This window comes from Rattus norvegicus, chromosome 12 (genome assembly GCF_036323735.1).
Source record: "Rattus norvegicus strain BN/NHsdMcwi chromosome 12, GRCr8, whole genome shotgun sequence".
In the NCBI taxonomy this organism is placed as follows: domain Eukaryota; kingdom Metazoa; phylum Chordata; class Mammalia; order Rodentia; family Muridae; genus Rattus; species Rattus norvegicus.
Genome location: NC_086030.1, coordinates 22,163,387 through 22,187,528, shown reverse-complemented (window position 1 = coordinate 22,187,528; position 24,142 = coordinate 22,163,387). Strand labels below are relative to the sequence as shown.

General features: G+C 49.1%; 4 protein-coding genes across 11 annotated transcripts; 1 reads left to right on the top strand and 3 right to left on the bottom strand.

Moving 5' to 3' along the window:
• Positions 1-1,124: 1,124 nt before the first annotated feature.
• Mblac1 (metallo-beta-lactamase domain containing 1) lies at positions 1,125-2,387 on the bottom strand. Its single transcript, NM_001024996.1, has one exon. The coding sequence runs from the start codon at positions 2,293-2,295 to the stop codon at positions 1,540-1,542; it is 756 nt and encodes a 251-aa protein (NP_001020167.1). The 5' UTR covers positions 2,296-2,387; the 3' UTR covers positions 1,125-1,539.
• Positions 2,388-3,096: 709 nt separating this feature from the next.
• Positions 3,097-9,275, bottom strand: Cnpy4 (canopy FGF signaling regulator 4). The gene is given in 6 exon segments (NM_001108852.3): positions 3,097-3,941; positions 4,026-4,143; positions 4,763-4,885; positions 5,864-5,960; positions 6,055-6,181; positions 9,057-9,275. Coding segments are annotated over 6 exon segments (744 nt in total). The 5' UTR covers positions 9,193-9,275; the 3' UTR covers positions 3,097-3,798.
• Positions 9,276-9,497: 222 nt separating this feature from the next.
• Taf6 (TATA-box binding protein associated factor 6) lies at positions 9,498-17,959 on the top strand. 4 transcript variants are annotated; one of them, XM_063271144.1, is made up of 15 exons: positions 9,498-9,626; positions 12,186-12,401; positions 12,788-12,874; positions 12,973-13,126; positions 13,296-13,352; positions 13,474-13,593; positions 13,866-14,011; positions 14,123-14,200; positions 14,313-14,414; positions 14,524-14,706; positions 15,420-15,494; positions 15,594-15,719; positions 16,677-16,850; positions 16,974-17,171; positions 17,430-17,959. In XM_063271144.1, the coding sequence occupies exons 2-15, from the start codon at positions 12,246-12,248 to the stop codon at positions 17,808-17,810; spliced, it is 2,037 nt and encodes a 678-aa protein (XP_063127214.1). In that variant the 5' UTR covers positions 9,498-9,626; positions 12,186-12,245; the 3' UTR covers positions 17,811-17,959. The 4 variants fall into 4 exon arrangements, with proteins under 4 accessions (XP_063127214.1, XP_063127215.1, XP_063127216.1 ...); XM_063271145.1 differs by having other exon boundaries at positions 9,569-9,712; XM_063271146.1 differs by having other exon boundaries at positions 9,578-9,733.
• Positions 15,795-24,055, bottom strand: Ap4m1 (adaptor related protein complex 4 subunit mu 1). Of its 5 annotated transcripts, NM_001413271.1 has the most exon segments (16): positions 17,870-18,310; positions 18,393-18,504; positions 18,601-18,651; positions 19,363-19,407; positions 19,641-19,735; positions 19,834-19,940; positions 20,043-20,096; positions 20,187-20,253; positions 20,334-20,396; positions 21,268-21,348; positions 21,431-21,541; positions 22,956-23,052; positions 23,129-23,235; positions 23,404-23,539; positions 23,731-23,819; positions 23,920-24,049. In NM_001413271.1, coding segments are annotated over 11 exon segments (978 nt in total). In that variant the 5' UTR covers positions 21,509-21,541; positions 22,956-23,052; positions 23,129-23,235; positions 23,404-23,539; positions 23,731-23,819; positions 23,920-24,049; the 3' UTR covers positions 17,870-18,085.
• Positions 24,056-24,142: the final 87 nt, after the last annotated feature.

Sequence of the window (24,142 nt, the reverse complement as noted above, 5' to 3'; positions counted from 1 at the left end):
CCGTTGTGGCTCAGAGAATTACATCTACTGTTCTGCAGCCACGGACACCCTTCTCTCAGATTCTCTGGGAGGCACCTTCTCTTTGTCATTCACCTTCTCAAAAGCTGCACGTGGTAGCTTACCCTGTAATCAGAGCCGCCAGGAGGATGAGACCAGAAGATTGAGAATTTTGAGGACATCTGGGGTTATACAGTGAATTCTAGGCCAGCGTGGTCTCAGAACAAGATGGTCTCGAAAGAGAGAAAGACAGAGACAAGAGAGAGAGAGAGAGAGAGAGAGAGAGAGAGAGAGAGAGAGAGAGAGAGAGTTGTGCTTGGTAGTACTCATCTGTAATTCCAGCACTTGGGAGGTCGAGGCAGGAAGGGCAATCAGGTCTTCCTCAGTCACATGGCAAGTTCAAGGCCAGCCCACTACAAAAGACCCTAATTTAAAACGAAAACAAGAAACTAGGGACCAGAGAGATGGCTCAGCAGATAAAGGTACTTGCTGCCAAGCCTGAGGACATGAGTGTACCCTCAGAACCCAAATGATTGAAGGGTGAACCAGCTCTTACAACTTGTCCTGACACGAACGGTCAAGCCATAGCTCAAATGTGTGCGCACGCAGCAAAAGAAATGGATGTAAAAAAAAATAAACAAAGAAACAGCGTCTTTCAGAGGCTTTCCGTAATCTCTCAACATCAAGCAGCCTCTCTCCACCCTGCTCTCTTTCCTCATCCTACACGTGTGTATTATATGTCACAACTTATAATTATCTGATTGCTACTGCTATTGTGGTTACTTGTCTCCTGAATGGAACGTGATGAGGCGGTGGGGGGACTTGTCATTCTCTCACTGTAGTGGTATCACAAGGTCTACATCAGCGCTTGACATTACAGATGCTGAATAATTACCCACCACGTGAATCAGTGAGTGAACTAAAGTCAGGTGAAAGCCAGGTGGGGCAGCACATGCCTATAAGTCTGTAATCCAGTACTTGGAAGGGGTGATTTCTTATGTCTGGAACCTTCTGGCCAGCGTGCATCCTAGAAACAAGCTGTTGGCCACAGTGTTCCTCTTTTGCAACATCTGATTACAACCCCAAAGATTTTGCAGTCAGCATTTTGCGTTTACATTAGGACAGTATGACGTCCAGTCTATTTTTATTTTTGAAGGTCTTAACAAGGGTATATACGTCAGGAAGGCTCAGCGGGTAAAGTTCCCTGCCGCCAAGTCTGACAACCTGAACTCGGTCCTGGGGACCCACAGGATGGAGAGAACTGACGGGCACACAGACACATCCCAAATAAATATTTTAACTTCTTTTCCCCTGCATTTTACCGAGGCTCACAAAGGATGCAGAACTGAGCCAGTCCTTTGTCCTTCTTAGGTTACAATGATAAAGGTGACTGATGTCACCTGTTTGGAAGCTGCCTCCTGGAAAGCTGCACATGACAAACACTGCTTGATCTGAGTCCTCTGTGTCTCCTGGACTGACACACCAGTTCCTCGTTGGAAGGGCTTTCCTGACTGATCAAGCAACCTCCTTGCCTTCACATATCTAATCCTCCGAACTTTTCACTGCTTCCCTGACCACTCGAAAGGGAGCTCCGTGACCAGGCACCACTACATCAGCCACGCTCAGAATCCTCTCCCGGCTCCGCTGTTGAGCTACTGGGTCTTCACTCAGGTCCTGCCAGGAGTCCTCATCACCAAGACGCTCGAACACATCGCCAACCACCACCACGGTGCCCAGGCTGGTGCCCTCCACTACGACGCTCACGTCCCGCTGTCCTCCGTGGCCCGGCGTGGCCCACACCTGCAGTCCAGAGCCCAGTATTAAGGGCTGCGTTTCACACAGCCCATGGGGCAGATAGAGACCCCCGGGAAGGCAGAAGTCATGGGAAACTAACAGAGCCGCCTGGGGAAACAGCCCTAGGTTCCCAATATGATCCGAGTGCCCGTGGGTGCCCACCACCAGAGTCACATCTCCGGGGGCCACGCCCTGAGTAGCCAGGGCTTCCAGCAGTGCATCCCGAGTCCAGGGACCCCCAGTGTCCACGAGGATGGGGCCACGCACTGCCTCCTCCAGGGCAGTCTTTGCGCCGCCGTCTGCAGATGGGGCCAATCGGCGGCTGGTATCCGAGACCCAGCCCCGAGGCAAGACGAGAGTCACCGTGCCATCTGCACGCACCGCGTCGCCTACTCCCTGCGGCTCCGCGTAGCCGCGCAGCAGAACCACCACCGAGTAGGAACCGCTGGACGCCAGCAGAGGGGTCTCGCCGTGCAGCGGCTCAGTGCGCACTGGACCGCTCATGGCAAGGGAAGGACATATACCCGTCCACGGACATCTGCCAGTCCCTCCGAAATCCTACCGCGAGTCCCGTCACTTTCCTAGTAGCAACTCGTTGCCACCCTCTCCCAGCTCTTAAGGTGGTATCGCCCTCCACCACCACCCCTGCTGAAGATGGTATCGCCCAACCTAGATTCTTTTGGTCAGGTTTATAGTCTGTAGGTCTTCACGCATCCACATTTTAAAGATATATATAGAGAGAGATATATATAGATATATTCCTTCTCCATTCTAGCTGTTGTCTAGTTTGAAACTAAACTATCGCTGTCCTTAAGTCTTTTTAAAAAAAAAAGAAAAAAACTCTGGGAAAACTGAAAAGGCGAGAAAACGCGAGAACTTTTCCCTCTATGGGCTTCCGTACAAACTACGGAGCCTGAAGTACTAGCCACGTTGCCCAACGTTAATCCTAATCCTGTACAGTTCACGTGTATTACAGTAACTTCCGGGGTTTTTGTTGTTGTTGTTGTTGTTGTTGGTTTGTTTTTTTTTTTTTTCTATTTTTCTGACAGGGGCCCAAGGAGCCCAGGATGGTCTTGAACTTGCTTATAGCTGAAGAAGACATTGAGTTCTTGATCCTCTTGCCCCCACCTCCAAAACGCTGGAATTACAAACTTGTAAATGCCACTCTGGATTTAAAGTCCTAGTGGTACAGTTGTTTCCCCAACCCCGTTGCATAATTATAAGAACACAATTAACTACTAATAGAAAGCAGGCCATTGGCCCCACCTTGTCGATAATGTGTGCATGTTTGAAATGGGACTCAGCTGATATACATATAAAAGGTTTAATAGCAATATAGAAGATATGGCACCTGTGAAATAGGAAATAGGCTACATATGTCGACCCCACCTCACCCCAGTATTGCTTCACTCTCTTCCAGGGTTCTGTTCTGGTTCACAGATTGGTGGTACACAGCCTCATGTTGGCAGTGCATATTGGTTCTTGAGGGTTTCTTTTTGGCTTCTCACTTTGAGACAGGGTCTCTCGTGTAGCTCCGGTTGGTCTTGAACTGCCACACGGCTGGACAGTGTTCTGATAATCCTGCCACCACTTTTCAAGTGCTGAGATTACAGGGCTGTGCCACCACATCAGGTCCAGCTCCCATTATTGTCCTGTCATTGTCATTCTACTATCTGAGCTACATTCTAGCCCCTCCCTGGCCTCTTGAAAGGGTGTTTAATAGACCCTTTAAAAAGCAAAGTGAGTTTCCCACAGCTCATACCACTACTGACCAATTGGCGCAGGTGAGCACACACCTGGTCAATTAAGTGGCTGTATGTGTCTCATCTCTGAAGGCAAAATTTGCTTTTGCTTCACCCACTTCTCCTCTCCTGTTGCCATTCTGCGTTCCCAGGATCATGGCTGAGATTATACAAAAAGGACAGTTAAAACCCTGGGATGGGGGAGGGAGGGCTCAAGAGTTTAGAAAACTCTCCATGACCCATCCTTGGGATTCAAACGTAAGGGTCAAAGATCTTCTGGGTCATGCTTGGGAGTGCCTGAAGTCTTGGTTATCTCTTTATTCTCCTCCTTTTCCTCCTCCTCTTCCTCTGTCTCCTCCTGCCCATCACTGATCTTCTCCTTTCCAGTCCACGTTTCCTGGAGACAAGCTAGGTAGAACGAGAAGAAGCGCTCGGTGTTAATGCCGGGAATAGCTGGGAAGCTGGGAGAGGAGCCCAGACTTTTGCACTTACCAGTTTCAGTGGCTGGGAGCACATGACGTCCGCAGAGAAAATGCTGCAGGGGCTGCTCCTGATGGTGAAAGTACCAGTCTCCCACGACGTCTTCAAACTCCTCCAGCATCGCCTCACACTGGTAAAGAAGACCAGGAAGGAGTACCTGCTCTGAGGAGCACTGGAAGGCCTCTGCCTTTCGCTCCCTATCACCCCATTCCATTGAGTGCCTGCCCTTCGAGGAACAGGCAGCCAAAAGGTTATACTTGGCTCTCTAGATGTGTGATTCTCTTTATTTAACACTTACCAGTGTCGGTTACTACCTAATTATCTAGTATATTTACTCTGTAATCCCAGAGAGGAGATGCCTGTAACCCCAGTTAGGAGGTAGAGTCAAGAAAGGTCCTATACTGAAGCTCATTCCCAACCACCTAGGGTTACAGACTCAGCCTGTAAGCCTATCCCAAACCCTCAGTACCTCTCAGACTCTTGCCTGTGAAGTGGGAATTGGTATTCGCACCTGTGACATAAGAGTAAAACAAGGCAGTAGCTGGAAGTATGGCCCAGAATCCAGGACACAGGAGGCGTCTCAGTTAGTATGCAGTGGTGGATATTATGAGCCGCACAATGTTACTTCTTGATATGCTTTTGGGCCTGCTTTCATAAATGGCACAGTCCTTAACTCTGTCTTCTCCTTGCTCAGAGTCCTGAGATTTAGGTCCTCTCACCTTCCTGGGCAAAGTGGTATCTCATCCTACCTGTTTCTTGAGGAACGTGACCTCCACACTGGGCTCGTCCCACAGTTCCAAAGGGATTCCAAGATCCACTTTCACTCCCTTCTGTACCAGGCCTTTCAGTGTTGCCATGGTCTGACTTTGACCCTAAGGGACGAAAAATTTGGTGTAAGTCCAGTCCACCACTCATCTCTTCCTGCATCACCACATCAGCTTTACCAACTACCATTCTGTGGTGTGGTCTATGAAAGAGTCTAGCCATAATAAGGGGACAATCCAGATTTTGGGGAGACTGGCAGATATTCCTTGAGGGTCGTGGATGATATAAGTATCTGTTCTGAGAACAGGGTCCTGGGCTGGGGGTAACAGCTTAGTTGGTAAAAATGCTTGAGGACCTTAGTTCAATCCCCAGATCCACATTGAAAAACAAAACAAAACAAACAAAACAGGCACTGAAAAGATGGCTCTGTGGTGGAGAGTACTGACTGACTTAGGTTCAATTCCCAGCATCCACATGGCAGCTCACATCTGCCTGTAACTCCAGTCCCAGAGAACCTGATACCTTCACACAGATATACATGCAGGCAGAACATCAATGCACATAAAATAAAAATAAATAATTCAAAAATTCAAAAAGCAAAAGACAGGCACGGCGGCATGAATTTGCAATCGCAACGCTGGGGAACAGGAAACAAAATAGATCCCAGGGTTCTCTGACTAGCCAGCCTAGCCTGCTTGGTAAGTCAGTAAGCCAGTGAGACCTTGTCTAAAAAAGCCAAGGTGGGAGTAGCAAGATATCCCAGTGGAGAAAGGTGATGGCACCAAGCCTAATGATCTAAATTCAATCCCCAGGACCCACACTGAAGAAAGAGAGAACCAACGCCCACAAGCTATCCTCTGACAACAGTAGTGTGTTGTGACACACTCACACATGAAGTAATTATTGGGGGAGGAAAAAAAGGAGCTTTGTGTTGTGTATGCCTTTAATCCCAACACTTGGGAGGGGAGACAGAGGTAGGCAGGATCTCTGAGTTTAAGGCTAGCCTGGTCTACAGAGGGGGCACCAGGACAGCCAGGGCTATAACGCTCACTGTTGTTCCCTACCCTCCCTAGGAACCGTCTGACCTTGGCGTATCTCAGTGAGCCCTTTCGTTCAGCATGAACGTTGTAATCCAGGATCCGCTCACACAAATTCTCCAAAGCCTCCTCCAGCCTTGTCTCGCTGCGGGAAGGAGAGAAATAAGACCCCTTGATGTTTCAGGAACCCTGCAGCTCCTCTGGGGTTGGTTAGGAGGTAGCTCAGCACAAGGACTCACGAGAGGCTGTAAGGCACGTGTCTCTTCCTCTTGCCTGTGTCTAGCACCTGACCCAGCTCCAGCACTTCTCGGGATCGGCCAGTTCGACTCAACTCTTCCTGTAGCTCCATGCTCAGCAGTTTACACACTGGCAGTAAAGAGAAACCCGAGGGAGATGTACGAGATGAGCAACCACACTAGCATCCTTCTGCTCTCGACCTGAGGCTGCCCATAAACACACGCTGGAGCCAGAATGGCTGAACGAGAATACTGCCTCAGTCTCGGGAGCCGTGTGACACTTCCTGTGCCTTAGCTTCTTCACCTCCGTCACGGGGATGAGACCGTGTCCCTTACTGAATGGGGTGTGATGAAGGTTTTTTTTTCTTTTTTTTTTCGGAGCTGGGGACCGAACCCAGGGCCTTGTGCTTGCTAGGCAAGCGCTCTACCACTGAGCTAAATCCCCAACCCCCGTGATGAAGATTTAAGTGCATTAATATATGTGAAACCCCTAGAGTCATGTCTGGTATATGGTGAGCTCTATGTAAGAAGCTGGTGTCAGTCTGATTTTATTTATTGACCTACTTTCATATGGACTTAAGAAGTATAGAGAGCGTAAAACCCATCATGATTTGTCCATGAAATACTGCCAGTATAGTTTGGGACTGGCAATGGCCATAGAGCTTCAGGGTTACAATCCAGAAACCTGTTTTCAGGCTGGCCGGTGATGGTGTATGCCTTTAATCCCAGCACTCAGGAGGCAGAGGTGGGACAGTCAGGCTACACACAGAGACCCTGTGAAACAAAGTAACACCTTGTTTCTAGGGCTGGAGAGATGGCTCAGTGGTTAAGAGCACTGACTGCTCATCCAGAGGTCCTGAGTTCAAATCCTAGCTACCACATGGTGGCTCACAACCATCTGTAATGGGATCCGATGCCCTCTTACTGTGTACTCATATACATGAAATAAATTAATTAATTAAAAAAAAAAGAAACTTGCGGCTGAAGCTGAAGGACCACAAGGTAGAAGGAGAGGACCTACTCCTCTGAACTGTCCTCTGACTTCCACATACAGATGTTTATCTGCACACATACACAACCACACACTACACTAACGTCACATGCTTACTCACCAATCACACAACATAAATGTACTTTTAAAATGAAAGAGACTCAGTCGTCAGGAAATGCAGAATTCATCCAGAGGTCACTTACTCTACAGTAATTTCAATAAGGGTAAACATATCTTTTCCACCACTGACTTTCCCAATATCTGATAAGGGTTGGGGATTTAGCTCAGCAGTAGAGCGCTTGCCTAGCGAGCACAAGGCCCTGGGTTCAGTCCCCAGCTCCGAAAAAAAGAAAAAAGAAAAAAAAAAAAAAAAGAAACCCAATATCTGATGGTGGGCTGGGTTTCTCAAGAGAAAAGTCTCCTACAGAAATGACAAACTAGGCAGGGATAAATAACCAAAATGCTTACCCTGTGCTATATGACCTGTGCCATGGGCACTCCCTTTTCCTCTGGGGACTTACTTACAATACAGTGGGTGACAGGCAAGGAGGGAGTCCAAAGGAAAGTAAAACTGGGTCCAGTAGGAGCTTATCAAACACAGAAAGGAACGGGGGAAAACAGCCAAGAAAAAGACAAGGGATACTCACTGACTGAGAAGTTGGGTGTGTCTGAAGTACAGTCACTCTTAGGAATGGAGGAAAAAGCCTAAGTGTATATACAAGACATTTACAGCTCCCCCAAACCCCAAGTTGGCTTAGGGTCTGGGGAAACAGTTCAGTAAGTAAAGTACTTTTAACTTGAGGACCTGAGTTCAGATCCTAAGCACCTATACAATGTTAGGCGATGTGGCATGTGTTATCCCAGCATTTTGAGATCAGAACTAGAGACAGGAGGTGTCTATGGATAACTTTCAGGGGAACAAGAGAACCTCTCTCAAGCAAAAGGTAGATGTTTCTTCTGAAGGAATGACACCTGAGGTTGTCCTCTGACCTCCATAAGGTCTTTGTCTGAACACAGAGGTGCAAAAGCAACAGTGCCAAGGTTAGGCCTGTGTTTAGAAAGGTTAAGAGGTCCCAGGAGATGCCAAGGCGGCACAGGCCTTTAATCCCTGCACTCGGGAGGCGGAGGCAGGTGGATCTCTGAGTTTGAGGCCAGTCTGGACTACAGATCAAGTTCCAGGACAGCCGGAGTTACACAGAGAAACCCTGTCTTAACGTGTCCCCCCCACCCCCCCCAAAGACACAGATGCAAAAAAAAAAAAATGAGAGATTAGAATAAAGTCATGGGTAACAATGACAATAATGTTGTTGGGTGTAAAGTGAAACGATAATAAATCCAAAGAAAAAGTTAATGTCAGGGAGCCACAGGATATTTTATTCAGTGACCTGGCTTCCTCCCTGTTGGGAGTAGAGTGGGGAGGGGGGCATTTACTGATGCAGCCAGGGGCTGTGCTGCTTGTTGTAAAATCCCTACAGTGCAACCCATCTGCAAAGTCTCACACTGATGGGCAACTTCTAAGTGGTATGATGGTGTCTCCATCTTTTGTTTATGAGCTTCAGCTGGGGACTTACTCACCTTTAAACCCCTGAAGGGGGTCATCAGGCCTGTAATTTGCGAGCGTCTCTGCCAGGGCGGGGCACAGTACGTCTATAAGGTATGAACCTTACACCCCACCCATGCAAGTTGTCTAGATTTTTAACAAGTAGGGAAACGCACTGAGAAAGATGCTCGGTAGAGCCAGCGTTACAGGTTCGTGAACTACAATTCCCACAATCCATTCAAGCCCAAGCCCGCAAGAAAAACCTAGCTCCTTCTGGATGCCACCTGGGAAATGTAGTGCCACCGTAACACTGCTCTCCTTCCCTCGTTCCCATTCAAGTGTTACCAAGCTCCAACAGAACCTCTTTCAAGACAGTTGAGTGACCCATCTATCCTAGTCCATTTGATTCAGCCTAGAGTTAAAGGCAGGAGCTAGGATAAGGAGATGCAAATAGCAACTGCTCCATTTCTGTACCTTCGCATTTGCTGGGCAAACGTTCTGTATCAGCTTCTTCTTCTTTTGTCATTCCAGTCCAAGCACCGTACGCTGCCAGGATGAAAAGCAGTATTTCCAACCGCACAGGTCCCATGACAAAACGCAGTTCACACATACACACAACCACCTCTTGCCTTCAGACTAACTTCTGAAAGGGAGCGGGCCCTTTAAACTTAGGCGCAGCCGGCAGCAAGCCTTTAAAAAAAAAAAAAACTTACAGGGGACGGTCAGCGCATGCCCAAAGTTAGCCCGAAAGTGGGTGGAGCCTAATGGCTCCAGGCTTCCCGGCCTTACTTTTGTGGCGCCTCCTGAAGGTCCTGGCAGCTGGGTAGTGAAGATACAAATTGAAGAAATTAGAATAGAGTAATGTGATCTTTACATATACACGTAGAATTTAATTTTTAAATAATTCCAGACTGTGAAACGATATGGTCTATTTTGACATAGGGAAGAGCAGTGATAAGTTCTTGGCTTCTGCCAGGACCTACTACTGCCAGGGGGCGGGGCCAAGATGGCGCCGAGCGCCGGGTGAGCGGCGCCTTGGCAGCGGTGAGAAGCTTTTACTGCTCCCGGTGCTTGGCTGGCGGGGGAAGGTCTGAGGTGTACCCGGGAGGAGACCCTTTGAAAGGGCCCATGTGAGGACTGGGAAGAAGACGGTTGGTTGTGTGTCCGTGCTAGTGGGGACCCTGTGCATGATTGCACTGGAAGGATGTTGGGGAGATGTAGTAGATTGTGAACCTCCTGTAGCGCTGCCCGGGGAATCTTCGAATCACTTCCCTGCTGAGGAAAATGATGCACAGATATAGCTCAAGTTATCCGTCCTCTGAGAAGTCTTCCTGTCGTTTCCACTGATCTGAGAAATTCCGGAGGGTGTTAGTGTTTTATGAACCCTTAGTGGCAGGGGACTGGGACCCAACTGCCTCTTGTATACTTGGCACCAGGTTCAGAGTATGTGCTGAATAGTTGTATTTCCTGTAGACAAGATTTAACAAAAGTCTGAGAAAAATTGGGATGGAAAGAACCAGGGTCTTTGGCCTCCACCCCCAACCCCCACCCTGGCACACACACACAAACACACACCCCTTTTCCCCAGCACTCAGCTCTGAACACTCCTGAGGTTGACCTCATGTCCAGTGTCAGGCAAGCTCCTTTCCATTTGACCACAGAGTAAACTCCAAGCTTGGGTCTGTGTCTTTTTCATTTTGGTAATTGTTATACCAAGTATTTAGTGAACACTTACACCTTTAGGACTTAAAATTCATATATTTAATAATGTCCTAGGTACTAGTCAATCTAGGCACCAGATTGGTCAGCGGACATAACAGACATAATCCTGTCTACTGGTGGGGTAAGAATAATAAACAAGAAAAATAATAGCTTGGCGGTAAACAGCTGTAAAAGGCAGGAGGATCTCCAAATCAAGGCCACAGAATGAGTTCCAGACAAGCCTGAGACCCAATTGTAGAAGGGTTGCTTAACATGTGGAAAGCTTAGATTTAATCTAGAGTGATTATATAGAATACATATATATAATATATATCATTTATTATTAGAAGAAATTTTGGCAAACAAGTAAAGCCAGGCATGGTGGTATGTGCTTATAATCCCAGCACTTGGGAGGTGGAGGCCAAAGGACCAGGAGTTAAGACCAGTGTTGTCTACATAGTGAATTTGAAACCAGTCTGGGCTGGGGGCCACCTGCCCCTAAAGAGAGGTGGATGGGGTCAGATAAGGTAGTCAGCCAAACACATTTAGGAAGAACACAACAAAAGTTATAAAGCCAAGTACACTACATACCTGTCAGATTTAAAGGACAGCAAGAAGAATGATGTGTGACAGGTTAAATGGGAAAAGGAGGGATAGGTGATCAGACGTATGAAGGAAAAGAAAGGAAAAGGAAAAACCACTTAGGCAAGACTCAAACTTGCTGTCTGTGCACTTTAGCCTCCAGAGTGCTGGGGTTACAAGTGTACAGATGTAGGGTCTCACTCTGAAGCATGACCTGGTATAAAACTCAAGGCAGTCCACTGAAATCAGAAGGGTTGACCCGCAGAACTGGACAAGAGACAGATCTTGAAGGGAAGGCCTTGGGAGGGTTTTATGTCAAAAGGGGAACCATTATAGGAAAGAAATAGTTATCTGCTTTATATTTTGACACTTAAAACCACTTTGGTTTTAAGGAACAAATGCAAAAAAAAAAAAAAAAAAAAAAGTAAGATAGAAATAGGAACACCTTGTCCAGCAACTGAGTTCAGCAGATAGGCCAAAAAGGGTCTGGTTGGACTGCCTGGTAGGTTTTAATACCATGCTGGGAATCAACCCCAGGTCCATATACATGCTATATCTTCCAGCCCTTACTTGATGGATTTGTTTCAAGCGTCCAGATAAGAATGAGTTGTGCTGGATGTGGTGACACATGCCTATAGTCCCAGCACTTGGGAAGTAGCAGGACCAGGAGTTCAGGGACATTTTCAGCACATATGGAGTAAGAGACCAGCCCGGACTACAAGAGGCCCGAGAGAGAGAGAGACAGAGACAGAGAGAGACAGAGAGAGAACAGGCCTTTAATCCCATCATCCAGGAGGCGGAGGCAGGTGGATCTCTGAATGTGAGACCAGCCTGGTCTATAGAGCAAGTTCCAGGTCAGCTGGGGTTACACAGCCTCAGGGTAGAAGGGTAGGGGACAAACTGGGTCTGGAGATGTAGCTCAGTTTTTAAAGTATTTCCCAGCACCACAAAACTGTCGGGGTACGTCTATAATCCTAGAATTAGGAAGGTAGCAAAAGAATCCAGAGTCAAGACTTACCTTTTATTACATAGTTTAGGGCATGGCTAAAGAAACCTATCCACAAAAGTAAGAGCAAACAAACAAAAAAATTGTCACTGGGCATGTTACTACATGCCTATAATCCTAGTACTTGAAAGGCAGAAGCTGGGGGCTGGAATTAGAAGTGTTATGGCTCCATAGTGAGCCCCTGTGTCTAAAAGAAAAAAGACAGAGCAAGCCGTTTGGTAGCTTTGCTTTGACGGTGAGCTGTAAGTAAGGAGAGAACGCAGATGGAGGCTTTGAACTGTTTTCCTTTTTGTCTTGCCACATCCCACTCTTAGGATCTCCATCTCTCCACCCTGGGGTGACATCCTTCCAGGGACAGGAGCTGGAACTCCAGCATGGCTGAGGAGAAGAAACTGAAACTCAGCAATACCGTGTTGCCCTCCGAGTCTATGAAGGTGGTGGCAGAATCCATGGGCATTGCTCAGATTCAGGAGGAGACTTGCCAGCTACTGACAGATGAGGTCAGCTACCGCATCAAGGAGATTGCCCAGGTAAGCCTTCTGCCCAGCTTTGCTTTGTGCTAACAATTCAACCTACTATGTAACTAAGGATAACCTTGAACTTCTGACCCTCTTGTGCCCACCTCCACTGCTGGGATTGAGGGTCTAACACCATGTCTTGTCATGTGATGCTTGGGATTGAACTCAGGCTCCTGTGCCTGCTAGGCACATGCTTTACTCAGTGAGCCATATTCCTCAGGGTCTTAGATACATATCTCTTCTCAGAGGGGCCCTGGCGGGGCAGGCCTTCAATCCCAGCACTTGGAGTTTGAGGCCAGCCTGGTTTACATAGTGAGTTCCAGGAAAGCCAGGGCTACACAGAGGAAGACCCTGTCTCGGAAAACAAAAGCAAAATCTCTTTCCTTCTCACCCCCTAGGATGCTTTGAAGTTCATGCACATGGGGAAACGACAGAAGCTCACTACCAGTGACATTGACTATGCATTGAAATTAAAGAATGTGGAGGTGATTTGGAGGGGCTTAAAGAAGACAGGCGGCTTTAGAGTGGGGCCATGCCTCCCTTGAGCTGTTTCTCATGCCTTTCTCTGTCTCTTCTGGTATAGCCACTATATGGCTTCCATGCTCAGGAGTTCATCCCTTTCCGGTTTGCCTCTGGTGGGGGCCGGGAGCTGTACTTCTATGAAGAGAAGGAAGTGGACCTGAGTGATATCATCAACACCCCTCTGCCTCGGGTGCCTCTGGATGTCTGCCTCAAAGGTGGAGACGGGGTAGAGCTGGGTGCCCAGGGAGGAGGGGAAGGAAGCATGAGACTGGGAGGAACTTGACAAGAGAAGAAACACCAGTGTGTGAATGGCAAGAAGGGGACCAGGAAGGGACATTCACCCAGTGTATATACCCAGAACTTTGCTTGACATCTTCCTTACAGCTCATTGGCTGAGCATTGAAGGCTGCCAGCCAGCTATACCAGAGAATCCACCCCCAGGTAAGCTTTTCCTTGCCCAGATCTCCTGTTACTCTCTTATGGCTTTTACTCTTCCCATCCCTGGTCCTCTAGGGCTCCGCCTACCTCCTTATCACCCCTGCTATGACCACTTTCCCACCAGCTCCCAAAGAGCAGCAGAAGGCCGAGGCCACAGAACCCCTGAAGTCAGCAAAGCCAGGCCAAGAAGAAGATGGACCCTTGAAAGGCAAAGGTCAAGGGGCAGCTGCAGCTGATGGCAAAGGTTGGTATCCTGGCCAGGCCTCTTCCTACTCTTATCCCAAAGCCAGGTGGTCCTCAGTGAGTGGGTGAGGTCAGGGACAAAGGAACCCAGGAAGGCCCAGAAGTCTACGGAAGTTGTGGCCAGGGTTTGTCCTGTACCGAAGCCTCTTCCGAAGCTTACTTTTCTGTAGACATATGCTACGGATCGTCTTAGCAATCCTCCTCGTGTGCAGTCTACCTTGTGTGTTTTAAGGCAAGCACTGTACTGACTGAGCTCTCTCCCGATTCACACAGGAAAAGAGAAGAAGGCACCTCCCTTGCTGGAAGGGGCCCCTTTCCGCCTGAAGCCCCGCAGCATCCATGAGCTGTCCGTGGAGCAGCAGCTGTACTACAAGGAGATCACAGAAGCCTGTGTGGGATCCTGTGAGGCCAAGAGAGCGGTAAGCCTGCCCTCTGGCCCCCCTTCACACAGAGGAAGAATCTTCCGGAACAATGGTAATTTTTTTTTTCTACAGTAAATGCTCCCACCTAACCATTGCCCCCTCCCACAGGAAGCTCTGCAGAGCATTGCCACAGATCCTGGACTCTATCAGATGTTACCACGGTTTAGTACCTTCATCTCAGAGGGGGTGAGAGAACTGGGGAAGGCCAGACCCATGATGAGGCTCCAAGGGAGGGGGATCCAAGGGAAGTTCATCTGAGGGGTCTCTCTGCACCCATCTTCAATTTTCCCTCTCGTAGGTCCGTGTGAATGTGGTTCAGAATAACCTGGCCTTGCTCATCTACTTGATGCGAATGGTTAAGGCCCTGATGGACAACCCCACACTGTATCTTGAGAAATATGTGAGTGGTCTTGCCGCCTACTTTCCCTTCTAGGGTCAGGGCTCTTCTGCCAGCCTCACCACAGGAGGTCTGCTATCAGAACCGGCTGACAGGGCCTGCTCTCTCTCAGGTGCACGAGCTGATTCCTGCAGTAATGACCTGCATTGTGAGCAGACAGCTGTGCCTGCGGCCAGATGTGGACAATCACTGGGCACTCCGGGATTTTGCTGCCCGTCTAGTGGCCCAGATCTGTAAGCATTTCAGCACAACCACCAACAACATCCAATCCCGAATCACCAAGACCTTTACCAAGGTAAGCACCAAAAATGTATCAGATGATGCAAATCACCCCTTTAGGGCTATCTGTGTGAAAGAGAGCTTCACCCAGTGGAAACGATCCCCGGAACATGGAGCAGAGACGGGATCCAGGGAGACTGGCCCTAAGGGGCCTGAACCTTTATGTCTTAAGACATAGGTTTTGTGTTTAATAGGTGGTATCAATCTTTTGCAGTTAGGGTTTTTTCCTCCTTTTTCCAGATTTATTTATTTATTTGAGTCAGAGTTTCTCTGTGTAGTCCTGCTGTAAGCCAGGCTTGGCTTTGAACTCAGAGACTCACCTGCCTGCCTGCCTGCCTACCTACCTTCTGTGAGTGGTGGGATTAAAGGCATGTGTCACCACTGCCTGGCAGCCTTCTCTGTTTTGAAACAGTGTGTCATGTGCCAAGGATAGCTTTTTTATGTGAGTACACTGTAGCTGTCTTCAGACACACCAGAAGAGGGCATCAGATCCCATTACAGATGGTTGTGAGCCACCATGTGGTTGCTAGGAATTGAACCCAAGACCTCTGGAAGAGCAGTCTGTGCTTTTAACCACTGAGCCAATCTCCAGCCTGAGGATGGTTTTAAACTTCCGATCTTCCTATCTTTACCTCCTGTGTGCCAGGATCAGTCATGTACCACCAGGCCTGGTTTAGCTGTTAGCCTTTCTAAACCTTTTCATCTGGGATTTTCTTCTTTCCTCTACAGAGCTGGGTGGATGAGAAGACTCCATGGACAACTCGATATGGCTCCATTGCAGGCCTGGCAGAGCTGGGGCATGATGTTAGTCTAGGAAGAGCCGGGAGAGGGGCAGTTACACGTGCTGTGGGAGGGGCCTTTGGTGACCTTTTAGCCTGGGATTTTCCCCTTCCTTCCCACCAGGTGATTAAGACCCTAATTCTGCCAAGGCTGCAGCAGGAAGGGGAGCGGATCCGAAGTGTCTTGGACGGACCTGTTCTGAGCAACATCGACCGTATCGGAGCAGACCATGTTCAGAGCCTTCTCCTGGTGACGAACCCCCACCATACCCTCTCCTTCTTCACCCCAGCCCCGCCCTCAGCTCCCACAAACACGGCTACAATGTTTAGCAAGCACGAAGCACATTTTACTTTTATTCTTGAGAGGCCGGCACTGTTGTGCACATGGAAAGCTAGGCTCAAACAGAAAGCCTTGGTAGTCAGTAACTTTTGCACTGCACTGCCTCATCCTGCTTGTCTCACCCTACAGCTCCCGCCACACAAGGCAATGATCACTATATATATCATCAGCAGATACAGGAAATCCTGTTCATATCAGTTGATCCTTATGGAAGGAAATAGTCTTAATTTTCAATGTGTTGACTCCTATAGATGTGATCTTGCTGTATAGCCTTGACTAGTGTAGAACTTGTGCACCATGCTGACCTTGTGGCAATCCTGTTCCCTCTCTTCTGAGTGCAGAGATTACAGGAATGCACCGCCATATCCACTGAAATCATTCCTTTTTATTTGTAAAACATTGTTTTGTATGTGTAAGAATGTGCACCATGGTTACAGGTGCCCACAGAAGCCAGAGGAAGGTGACAGATCTCCTGGAGTCCTAGAGGGTAGTGAACAACTGCCCTCTGAGCGGACACTCTACACCTCTGCTCCCTCTCCAGTCCTCCCCAACCCCCATTCTTTTTGTTTTTCTGCTGGGAATTGGACCTAGGGCCACATGCATGCTTGCACAGCATTCTACCAATGAGCTGTATTCTCCTTGGCCCTCACTTTTGAGATATGCCACCTGCTCAGGCTAGCCTAGAACCCACTGATCTTCCTGCTTCAGCTCAAATGCTAGACCTACAAGCATGAACCACCACACCCAGCTCTGATGCATTCCCTGTAGAACCATAGCTTTTCACTGTGGCTTCTAACAGCAGCAGTGAATGAGCTCCTCTCTCACCTTTGCGGAAGGATTCCAGCCCTCACTCTGCCTCCTCTGCAGAAACACTGTGCCCCAGTATTGGCGAAGCTGCGCCCTCCACCTGACAATCAGGATGCCTACCGGGGAGAATTTGGGTCCCTTGGGCCCCTTCTCTGCTCCCATGTGGTGAAGGCCAGGGCCCAGGCCGCTCTTCAAGCTCAGCAGGTCAACAGGACCACACTCACCATCACACAGGTCAGCTGTGAGGGAGGAGGCTGACAGGAAACATACAGGGACTTGCCACAGACAGCAGTCTCAGGGAACTGGACCCCACTCCTACCCCCAGTGTTAACATTTTCTTCCTGTGTCTCTTCATAGCCTCGGCCCACACTGACCCTCTCACAGGCCCCTCAGCCAGGCCCTCGTACCCCTGGCTTATTGAAGGTCCCTGGCTCTATTGCCTTGCCTGTCCAGACACTGGTGTCTGCAAGAGCTGCTGCCCCTCCTCAGCCTTCTCCTCCTCCAACGAAGTTTATTGTAATGTCCTCATCTTCCAGTGCCTCATCAACCCAGCAGGTATGTATAGCCAGGATGTGAGGAGCACCCTGGGGAAACCTCCAAGTTGTGACCTAATCCTTTCAGGCTCAAACTCATACCGTACTAGAGCCACTTATCAGGATCTTGGAGGCCTCGAGCTAGCAGCAATCTTGACCATGCATTCACTGGGGACTACAAGGGAAGGTGGGAGCAGAGGGCAAGGGCCAACAGCAGGTACCTGGAAGAAGATTCTAGAAGCAAGGACAACCTGACCCAAGGCCCCCCTTTCTCCCTCAGGTCCTGTCCCTCAGCACCTCAGCTCCTGGTTCAGGCTCTACCACTACCTCTCCTGTCACCACCACAGTTCCCAGCGTGCAGCCCATTGTCAAGCTGGTCTCCACTGCTACCACTGCACCCCCAAGCACAGCCCCTGCTGGTCCTGGCAGTGTTCAGAAATACATTGTGGTCTCTCTTCCCCCAACAGGGGAAGGCAAAGGAGGCCCTCCTTCTCATCCTTCTCCAGTCCCACCTTCATCTTCTTCACCATCTCCACTTGGGGGCAGTGCCCTCTGTGGGGGGAAGCAGGAAACTGGGGACAGCCCCCCTCCAGCTCCAGGGACTCCAAAGGCTAATGGCTCCCAGCCTACTGGACCTAGCTCTCCCCAGCCTGCTCTGTGATATTGTCACATGTGCTGACCTCCTCTCTTCTGCAGATTCCTACACACACAAACAACGTGTGAGGGAGGAAGAAGAAAGATGTTTTCCCCAGTGACTTTCTTTTTAGATTCTGTACAGTAAGTTCCTCAGAATAAAAGTTGGATTTGTAACTTTGTGAGCCTCCCTGTGTCACAAAACAGAAGGGGTGAGTCTGTGGAACCTTCCTGTCCAGATCCAAAGTCACAAGAAAGAAAATGCCTGCTGACATTGCTGTCCATATCCTTCTTTGAGGAGATTCAAATCCGAATTACGTAGGCGTTGCTGTGGCTTAGATGTCGAACCCACTTGTGAGGGTTAGCATTACCACAGGCGCTAAAGGACAGTCTGAGGAATCGAACCTGGAGGCCAGAGCATGTGTGCCGAGGGAGTTCAAAGGAGAGGCTGGCAGGACCCAGCCCCAAGGGGGGTGCTGAGGGGGACGGCCCACGGCTGGGAGGTCCCTGCAAGCCAGGGACATCCATCTGTAAGTGAAAGTCAAGGAAGATGTGAGACAGCAGGAGGACTGGGTTCTAGAGAAGGTGTGTGGGGATCAACAGTGCATACCTGGAAAAGGCCAGAGAGTTGAGAACCTCCTTGTACCCGGGGCAGGTCCCAGTGAAGGGCTCCTTCTCCCAGCTCTGCCTTCTGATCTGGGCTGCTCAGTTCCTGAGACAGGCTGGATGGTGGACAGGGAATATGCTAAACTAAGTGGCTGCTTCCTTGGTAGAGCAGAGGCTCTACCCCAGGGAGTCTTCCCAGCAAGCATGCTGACCTGACGACCCCTCGAGGCAGGGGAAGGTGCAGATGAATGTTGAGAGCTTGGCTGCAAAGAGGAAAGAACAGTCAAGCCCAGGGGGCAGTGTCTTACCCTGGGCCTTTCTGTTTGTACTGCTCTTGAGACAGTCAAACAGCTGAGGATGACTTTGAACCTGATTCTCCTGCCTCTGCTTCCTCCAGGCCTAGGGTTACAGGTGTGCACAACCACATTGTTTACGTGGCTGAGGATCAAAGGCAGGGCTCAGTGCTAAGCAAACACTGCACACTGGTCTATACCCCAGCCCCTTCTCTGTTCCTCCATAAGAGAGTGCAGCACAGATACATCCCCGCCTCTAACCCTTCCTTCCCCAAATACCACAACCTCTGACTCAATGAAATTTAAAATTGGTGGATGTGACTGGGTGTTTTGAGATGGGCGTCTCACTGTGAAGCCCAGACTGGTTTCACAACTGGGGAACCTTCTGTTTCAGGCTGCTGGGCTTATAGCTGCACACTGCACACTACAAAGCTTTAGTGAACCTGCCTGGAGGAAAAATTATCAGGTCCTTGGGCCTGTTTTCTGCCCCATACAGCTGAACTGAGTGTGACTAGCCCACATTCATTTTTGTGTTTTGCTTTCTGAGTATGAAGCCCAACCTGGCCTCCCAACTTCCTATGTATTTGAGGTTGGTCCTGGTCTCCTGAACCTTCTATCTCCCAAGGGCTGGGATTATAGGAATATGCCACCATACCCAACTTGACCAGCCCCAACCCTTACCTCTTTGGGGGCAGGTCACACCGTAACTTCAGGTAAACCTGGAGCCTGGAAAAGGTAGCATACAATTACATCATATCCTATTGGCATCCCATGACTGCTAATCCAGGGCACCCATGGGAGGAGACTGGGTAAATTGTACCCCAAGAAGGAAAAGGGCAGAGATCCATCCCAACCACATTAGCCAATACTTTCCCCAACCCACATCCTATCATCTCTACCACGAATAGGCCTCAGATGGCTTGGAGTAGTTAGTTCTAAAACACAGGAAATAGTCTCACCGGCCTGAGCCTTGGTCCCATTGTACAGAGGGAAACAGCCGGAAGGGAAGTGGTGAGGGGAGGTCATCAGAGAGCTGGTATCTCATCACAGTCAGCTGAGGCCAGACAGGGACAGGTCAGCTTGGTCTTTCATTGGTCTTGCCTCCCTCCCCTTGGTGGAGGGAATACACTGGGAACACACCCTGAACCTGACCTCGCCCTGAGGCGGCTGCAGGTGGAGGATCCGATGAGATTCAAACTCATCTAGATTGACAGAGCTATGGAATGACACCTCATCAACTCGAATCCCTGGCCCATAACCTGCCAAGAGAAGGAGACAGTTCTTCTGACCCATGTTTCAAAAGAGACATTTCCAACTTCTCTCCATAGTTTTTTGGAGGGAAAAACTCATGCTCTCCTTACCTCTCAGTTCTGACTTTCCAACACAGAATTCTTCTGTCAAGCCAATGCATATCTCTGTGGGAGGAGAGGATATGAGAGAAGGAGTAGCAAACACCAGCATACACATCACAAGGAAGCCTGCATCACACCGACATCAGCCCTCACCAGAACTGCTGGGGAGGAAGCTCTTGAGCCGGATCTCTCCTTGGACATCCACCTTCAACAGGGAGCCCTGGAGGCAGAAAGAACGTTAAGCTTCAGCCTTCCCCAGGTACCACTGCCCTTCACCTCCTGCAGGGGACCCAGACTTACATTAGATGCAATCAGAACAGACAGCCTTTCGACCACATCTAAAAACACTTCATTCTTTTGGCTCTAAGAAAGAGAGGATCTGAGTTACGGAGCTGAAAACATGTTTTGTTTTGGTTTGTCTTTTTCGAGACAGGGTTGAGATGGGGTTTCTCTGTGTAAAAGAGCCCTGGCTGTCCTGGACTTGCTTTGTAGACCAGGCTGGCCATGAACTCACAGGGATCTACCTGCCTCTGCCTTTCAAGTGCTCGGATGAAAAGCATGAATTACCACACCCAGTCTGGAAAAACCTGTCTTTCAATAGACAGGCAAAGTCAGGAATGGTGACACATGCTTGTAATCTAGCGCTTGGGAAGCTGAGGCAGGAGGACTGTCGTGAGTCAGCCTGGGTTACAAGGTGAGAGCCTGGGTTGGAGGACCCAAGGACAGCCTTATATCAAAAAGGCAAAATAAGAGGAACTACAGAGATGGCTCAGTCAGAAAAAAAAAAGTGCTTGTCACATAAATATGACGATCTGAGTCTGATGCCAAGGCAATACAGGTTATTATAGGTAACCTACAACCTACACTAGGGACGTGAAGACATGCAGGTCCCTGAGACTCACTGGTGGGCCAGCCAGCCCGACCTGGTCAGTGCGCTCCAGGCTAGTGAAAGATCATGTTTCCAAGGAGGTGGATGGCGTTCCCCGGGATGACATCAAAGGCCTGGTCCTTTGGCCTCCACACAAAAACTTGCTCTGCACATACACACACTCATGCATAAGACAAAAGAGGCAGCTGAAGGGACGGAAAGTTGAAGAAGAGTCCTAGGATGGGGGCCCAGGAGTAAAGGAAGGGATGCCATGTCAAAGGAGCAGAAAGATAAGCTGATTCTTACGACTTCAGGGTTGTAGGCCAAAAAAATCATCAAATCTGGCCCTACCGATCCCTCCCTTACCTGGTCAGAACGACTGGACAGGACAGGGCGGCTGGCTGCACTGCTTGGGGCCACTCTGTTCTGCTGCGTCTCTGCCCCAAACTGTAAAGTACCCAAAGCAACCACTCTTCAGCTTTGTACTCAGAGCCGACCCTCCTGCCCCTCTTCCTTCCCAGCGACTGACCAGACCGACGCTGCTGAGGTCGAAGAGGCTGAAAGGCTTGCTGACCGCGGCTTCAGTTTGGATGAAGTTCCTCAGCATGTCTGTGGACGTAGTCTGCACATAGCCGTAATCCTATGGACGGAAAGAGTGTGGATGTAGCCTCCCAACCACACACCCAGTAAGAGAGGACATTTCTTCACCGTAGCACGGGATACGAGAACAAAGTCCTTGGAGCTAGGGAGATGGTTCAGTGGGTAAAGGCTTGCTGAGCAAGTGTGTGGAGCTCAATCCCCGAAACATAGTAAGAAGCATCTGCCATCCCAGGGTTCCCATTCAGAGACGGGAGATGGAGACAGGAGAACCACAGGAGACTTGCAATCTAGTTAGCTTAGTGCACATATCAGGCTGGCCTTAAACTCAAGAGGGCCATTCCCCTGCCCCTGCATCCTGAGTGTGCCACTATGGCTGGCTGCTTATTCTAATTTTCTTTTCTTTTCTTTTCTTTTCTTTTTTCAAAGCTGGGGACCGAACCCAGGGCCTTGCGCTTGCTAGACAAGCGCTCTACCACTGAGCTAAATCCCCAACCCCTTATTGTAATTTTTTGAGACAAGATCTCATTATGTAACCCTGGCTGGCCTCGTTATGTAGACTGGGAATGCCTCTGGGTGCTGCTATATTAAAGGCATATACCACCATGACCAGCAAAGGACTGGAAAGAGAAGGACACACATGGAGACAGACAGAGATCCTGTGAGATGACTCTGCTGATGCTTGCTACCAAGCCAGTCAACTTTATTTCAATCCCAGGGACCTAGACAGTATGTTGGTTGGGAACAAGCAAAAGAAACTTATTCTAAATACTATCATTTCATTCTCAGACTCCATACATAATTCTCATACTCCATGATTACATAAAAAGAAACTAAATTCAAGATCCCAAGCCCTAGGGGGTCTGGGGACTTCCCGGTAGCAGAGCAGCTTCTGTTGTAAACAGTTGTCTGAGTTCAGACATCTTAGGGACAATTCGTACAGAGTTGTCTGAGTCCTGCCTTCTCAGGCACAGCTTGTAAGAGAACAGTGAGTTCAGACACCTCAAGGACAACTTCTCCATCTTGCTGGCAAGATCAACTAAGCCCAAGAAAACTACTCCTAATCTGATTGGTGAATGGTCCTTTGCTCAACCCCTTATGTCAACATATGATTGGACAGTGATATAGCTCACCTCACTCTCCTTCACTTTGTGGGGTCACCCTTTAAATATGCTAGGCAATTTCTCTTCAGGTTGTAGTTCAGTTCCCGGGTCTGTTCTACAGCCCTGATCAGACGGCAGCCCGATTACAGTACAGTTTTGTCATCTGCATTGACCTAGTGCTTGAGTTATGGTGGATTTATGTTGGATTTAAATAGACCCCACAACAAGTAGAAGAGACCTGACTCCAGCAAATTGTTCTCAACTCCACACATATGCAGTGGTGTGGGCAAATACATATATGCACACACGCAAACATGAATAAACTTTAAAAAGAGGGAAGTTTTTGAGCTTTACCAGCACTTCATCCAGGAGTTCGTAGACAAGCGCCACATTCCGTGAGATGGTCCCCTCATTGAGTGAGCCACAGTAGTCACCCAAGAGAGTGGCTAACCTAAGGAAACACAGCGGATTGTGTGAATAAACCTCTCATACACTCCTTCTTACGTGCCTGTTCCAGCCCCACTCACCTGGAAAGTAGCTCCAGGAGGCTGAAAGGAGAGACATTTTCTGAAGTTGTGGCCACCAAATAGAGACCACTGTGTCTGATGTGAATAAAATGACGATCATCGTGATACTAAGGCAGAGTTGAGGACAGAGGCATTATTAACAAAAGACCAGAATTGTAGTAATGTAGCCTGCAAGATAGCACCCTGGGGTCTCCAATCGTGATGGTAGAAGTGTGACGCTGGGCGATCCCTGAGACCTAAGACCTGGCCACCTAACGTGTAAAGGTAGCACCTACCTCTCTGAGTTATTGATAGTCTAGAGATGGGGATGCAAGGCTCTGCATCTGGCGTCTTGTCAGTACTCATCTATCTTACTTGGAGAAACGAATCCTTCCTCCTTAAAAGCTTCTTCCTGGTCGACACCTCTGTCTCCTGCGCGGGATACATGTCGGCCCGGAGATCCCCATAATAGATCTCCGTAATAAACCTCGCCTTTGCTCATTACATCCAAAAAAAAAAAAAAAAAAAAGCTTCTTCCTACCAAGCCGCCCTTGACAGGGAGAGATGAGGCACCCACCCACCTCCACAGTTCTAAGCCCCTGCTCGCCTGCCACAGTAGTTACCATGACAACCGGGGACTCGCCTCCCGGCAGTCCCGTCAGCTTCCGGTAGAAGAGCTCGGCCACATCACGACCACCACTATCCCCTCGGACTAGCCAGATGGAAAGATAGTTAAGGAGCAGGCGACACAGACTGGCCTGGTTTCGATTTCTACCCACCTCCCCTATCCCGTCTCCCGGTCCAAAGGATACAGTCTTTATAGATGAGCGGATCCCCCTTGGAAGACAGAATGAAGAACTGGGAAATCATGGCCGTTCTGAAGGATAGACAAGAAGACGGTGAAAGTTGAACCCACCCCGCCTTGCGGACACGGAACAAAAGGCCGCACTGAGGCTGGCGCTTTAAGAAACTCCTCCCACACACACACTCGCGAGCATTAATTTCGAACCGCGGGAAATCGGGTGCCCAACCCAG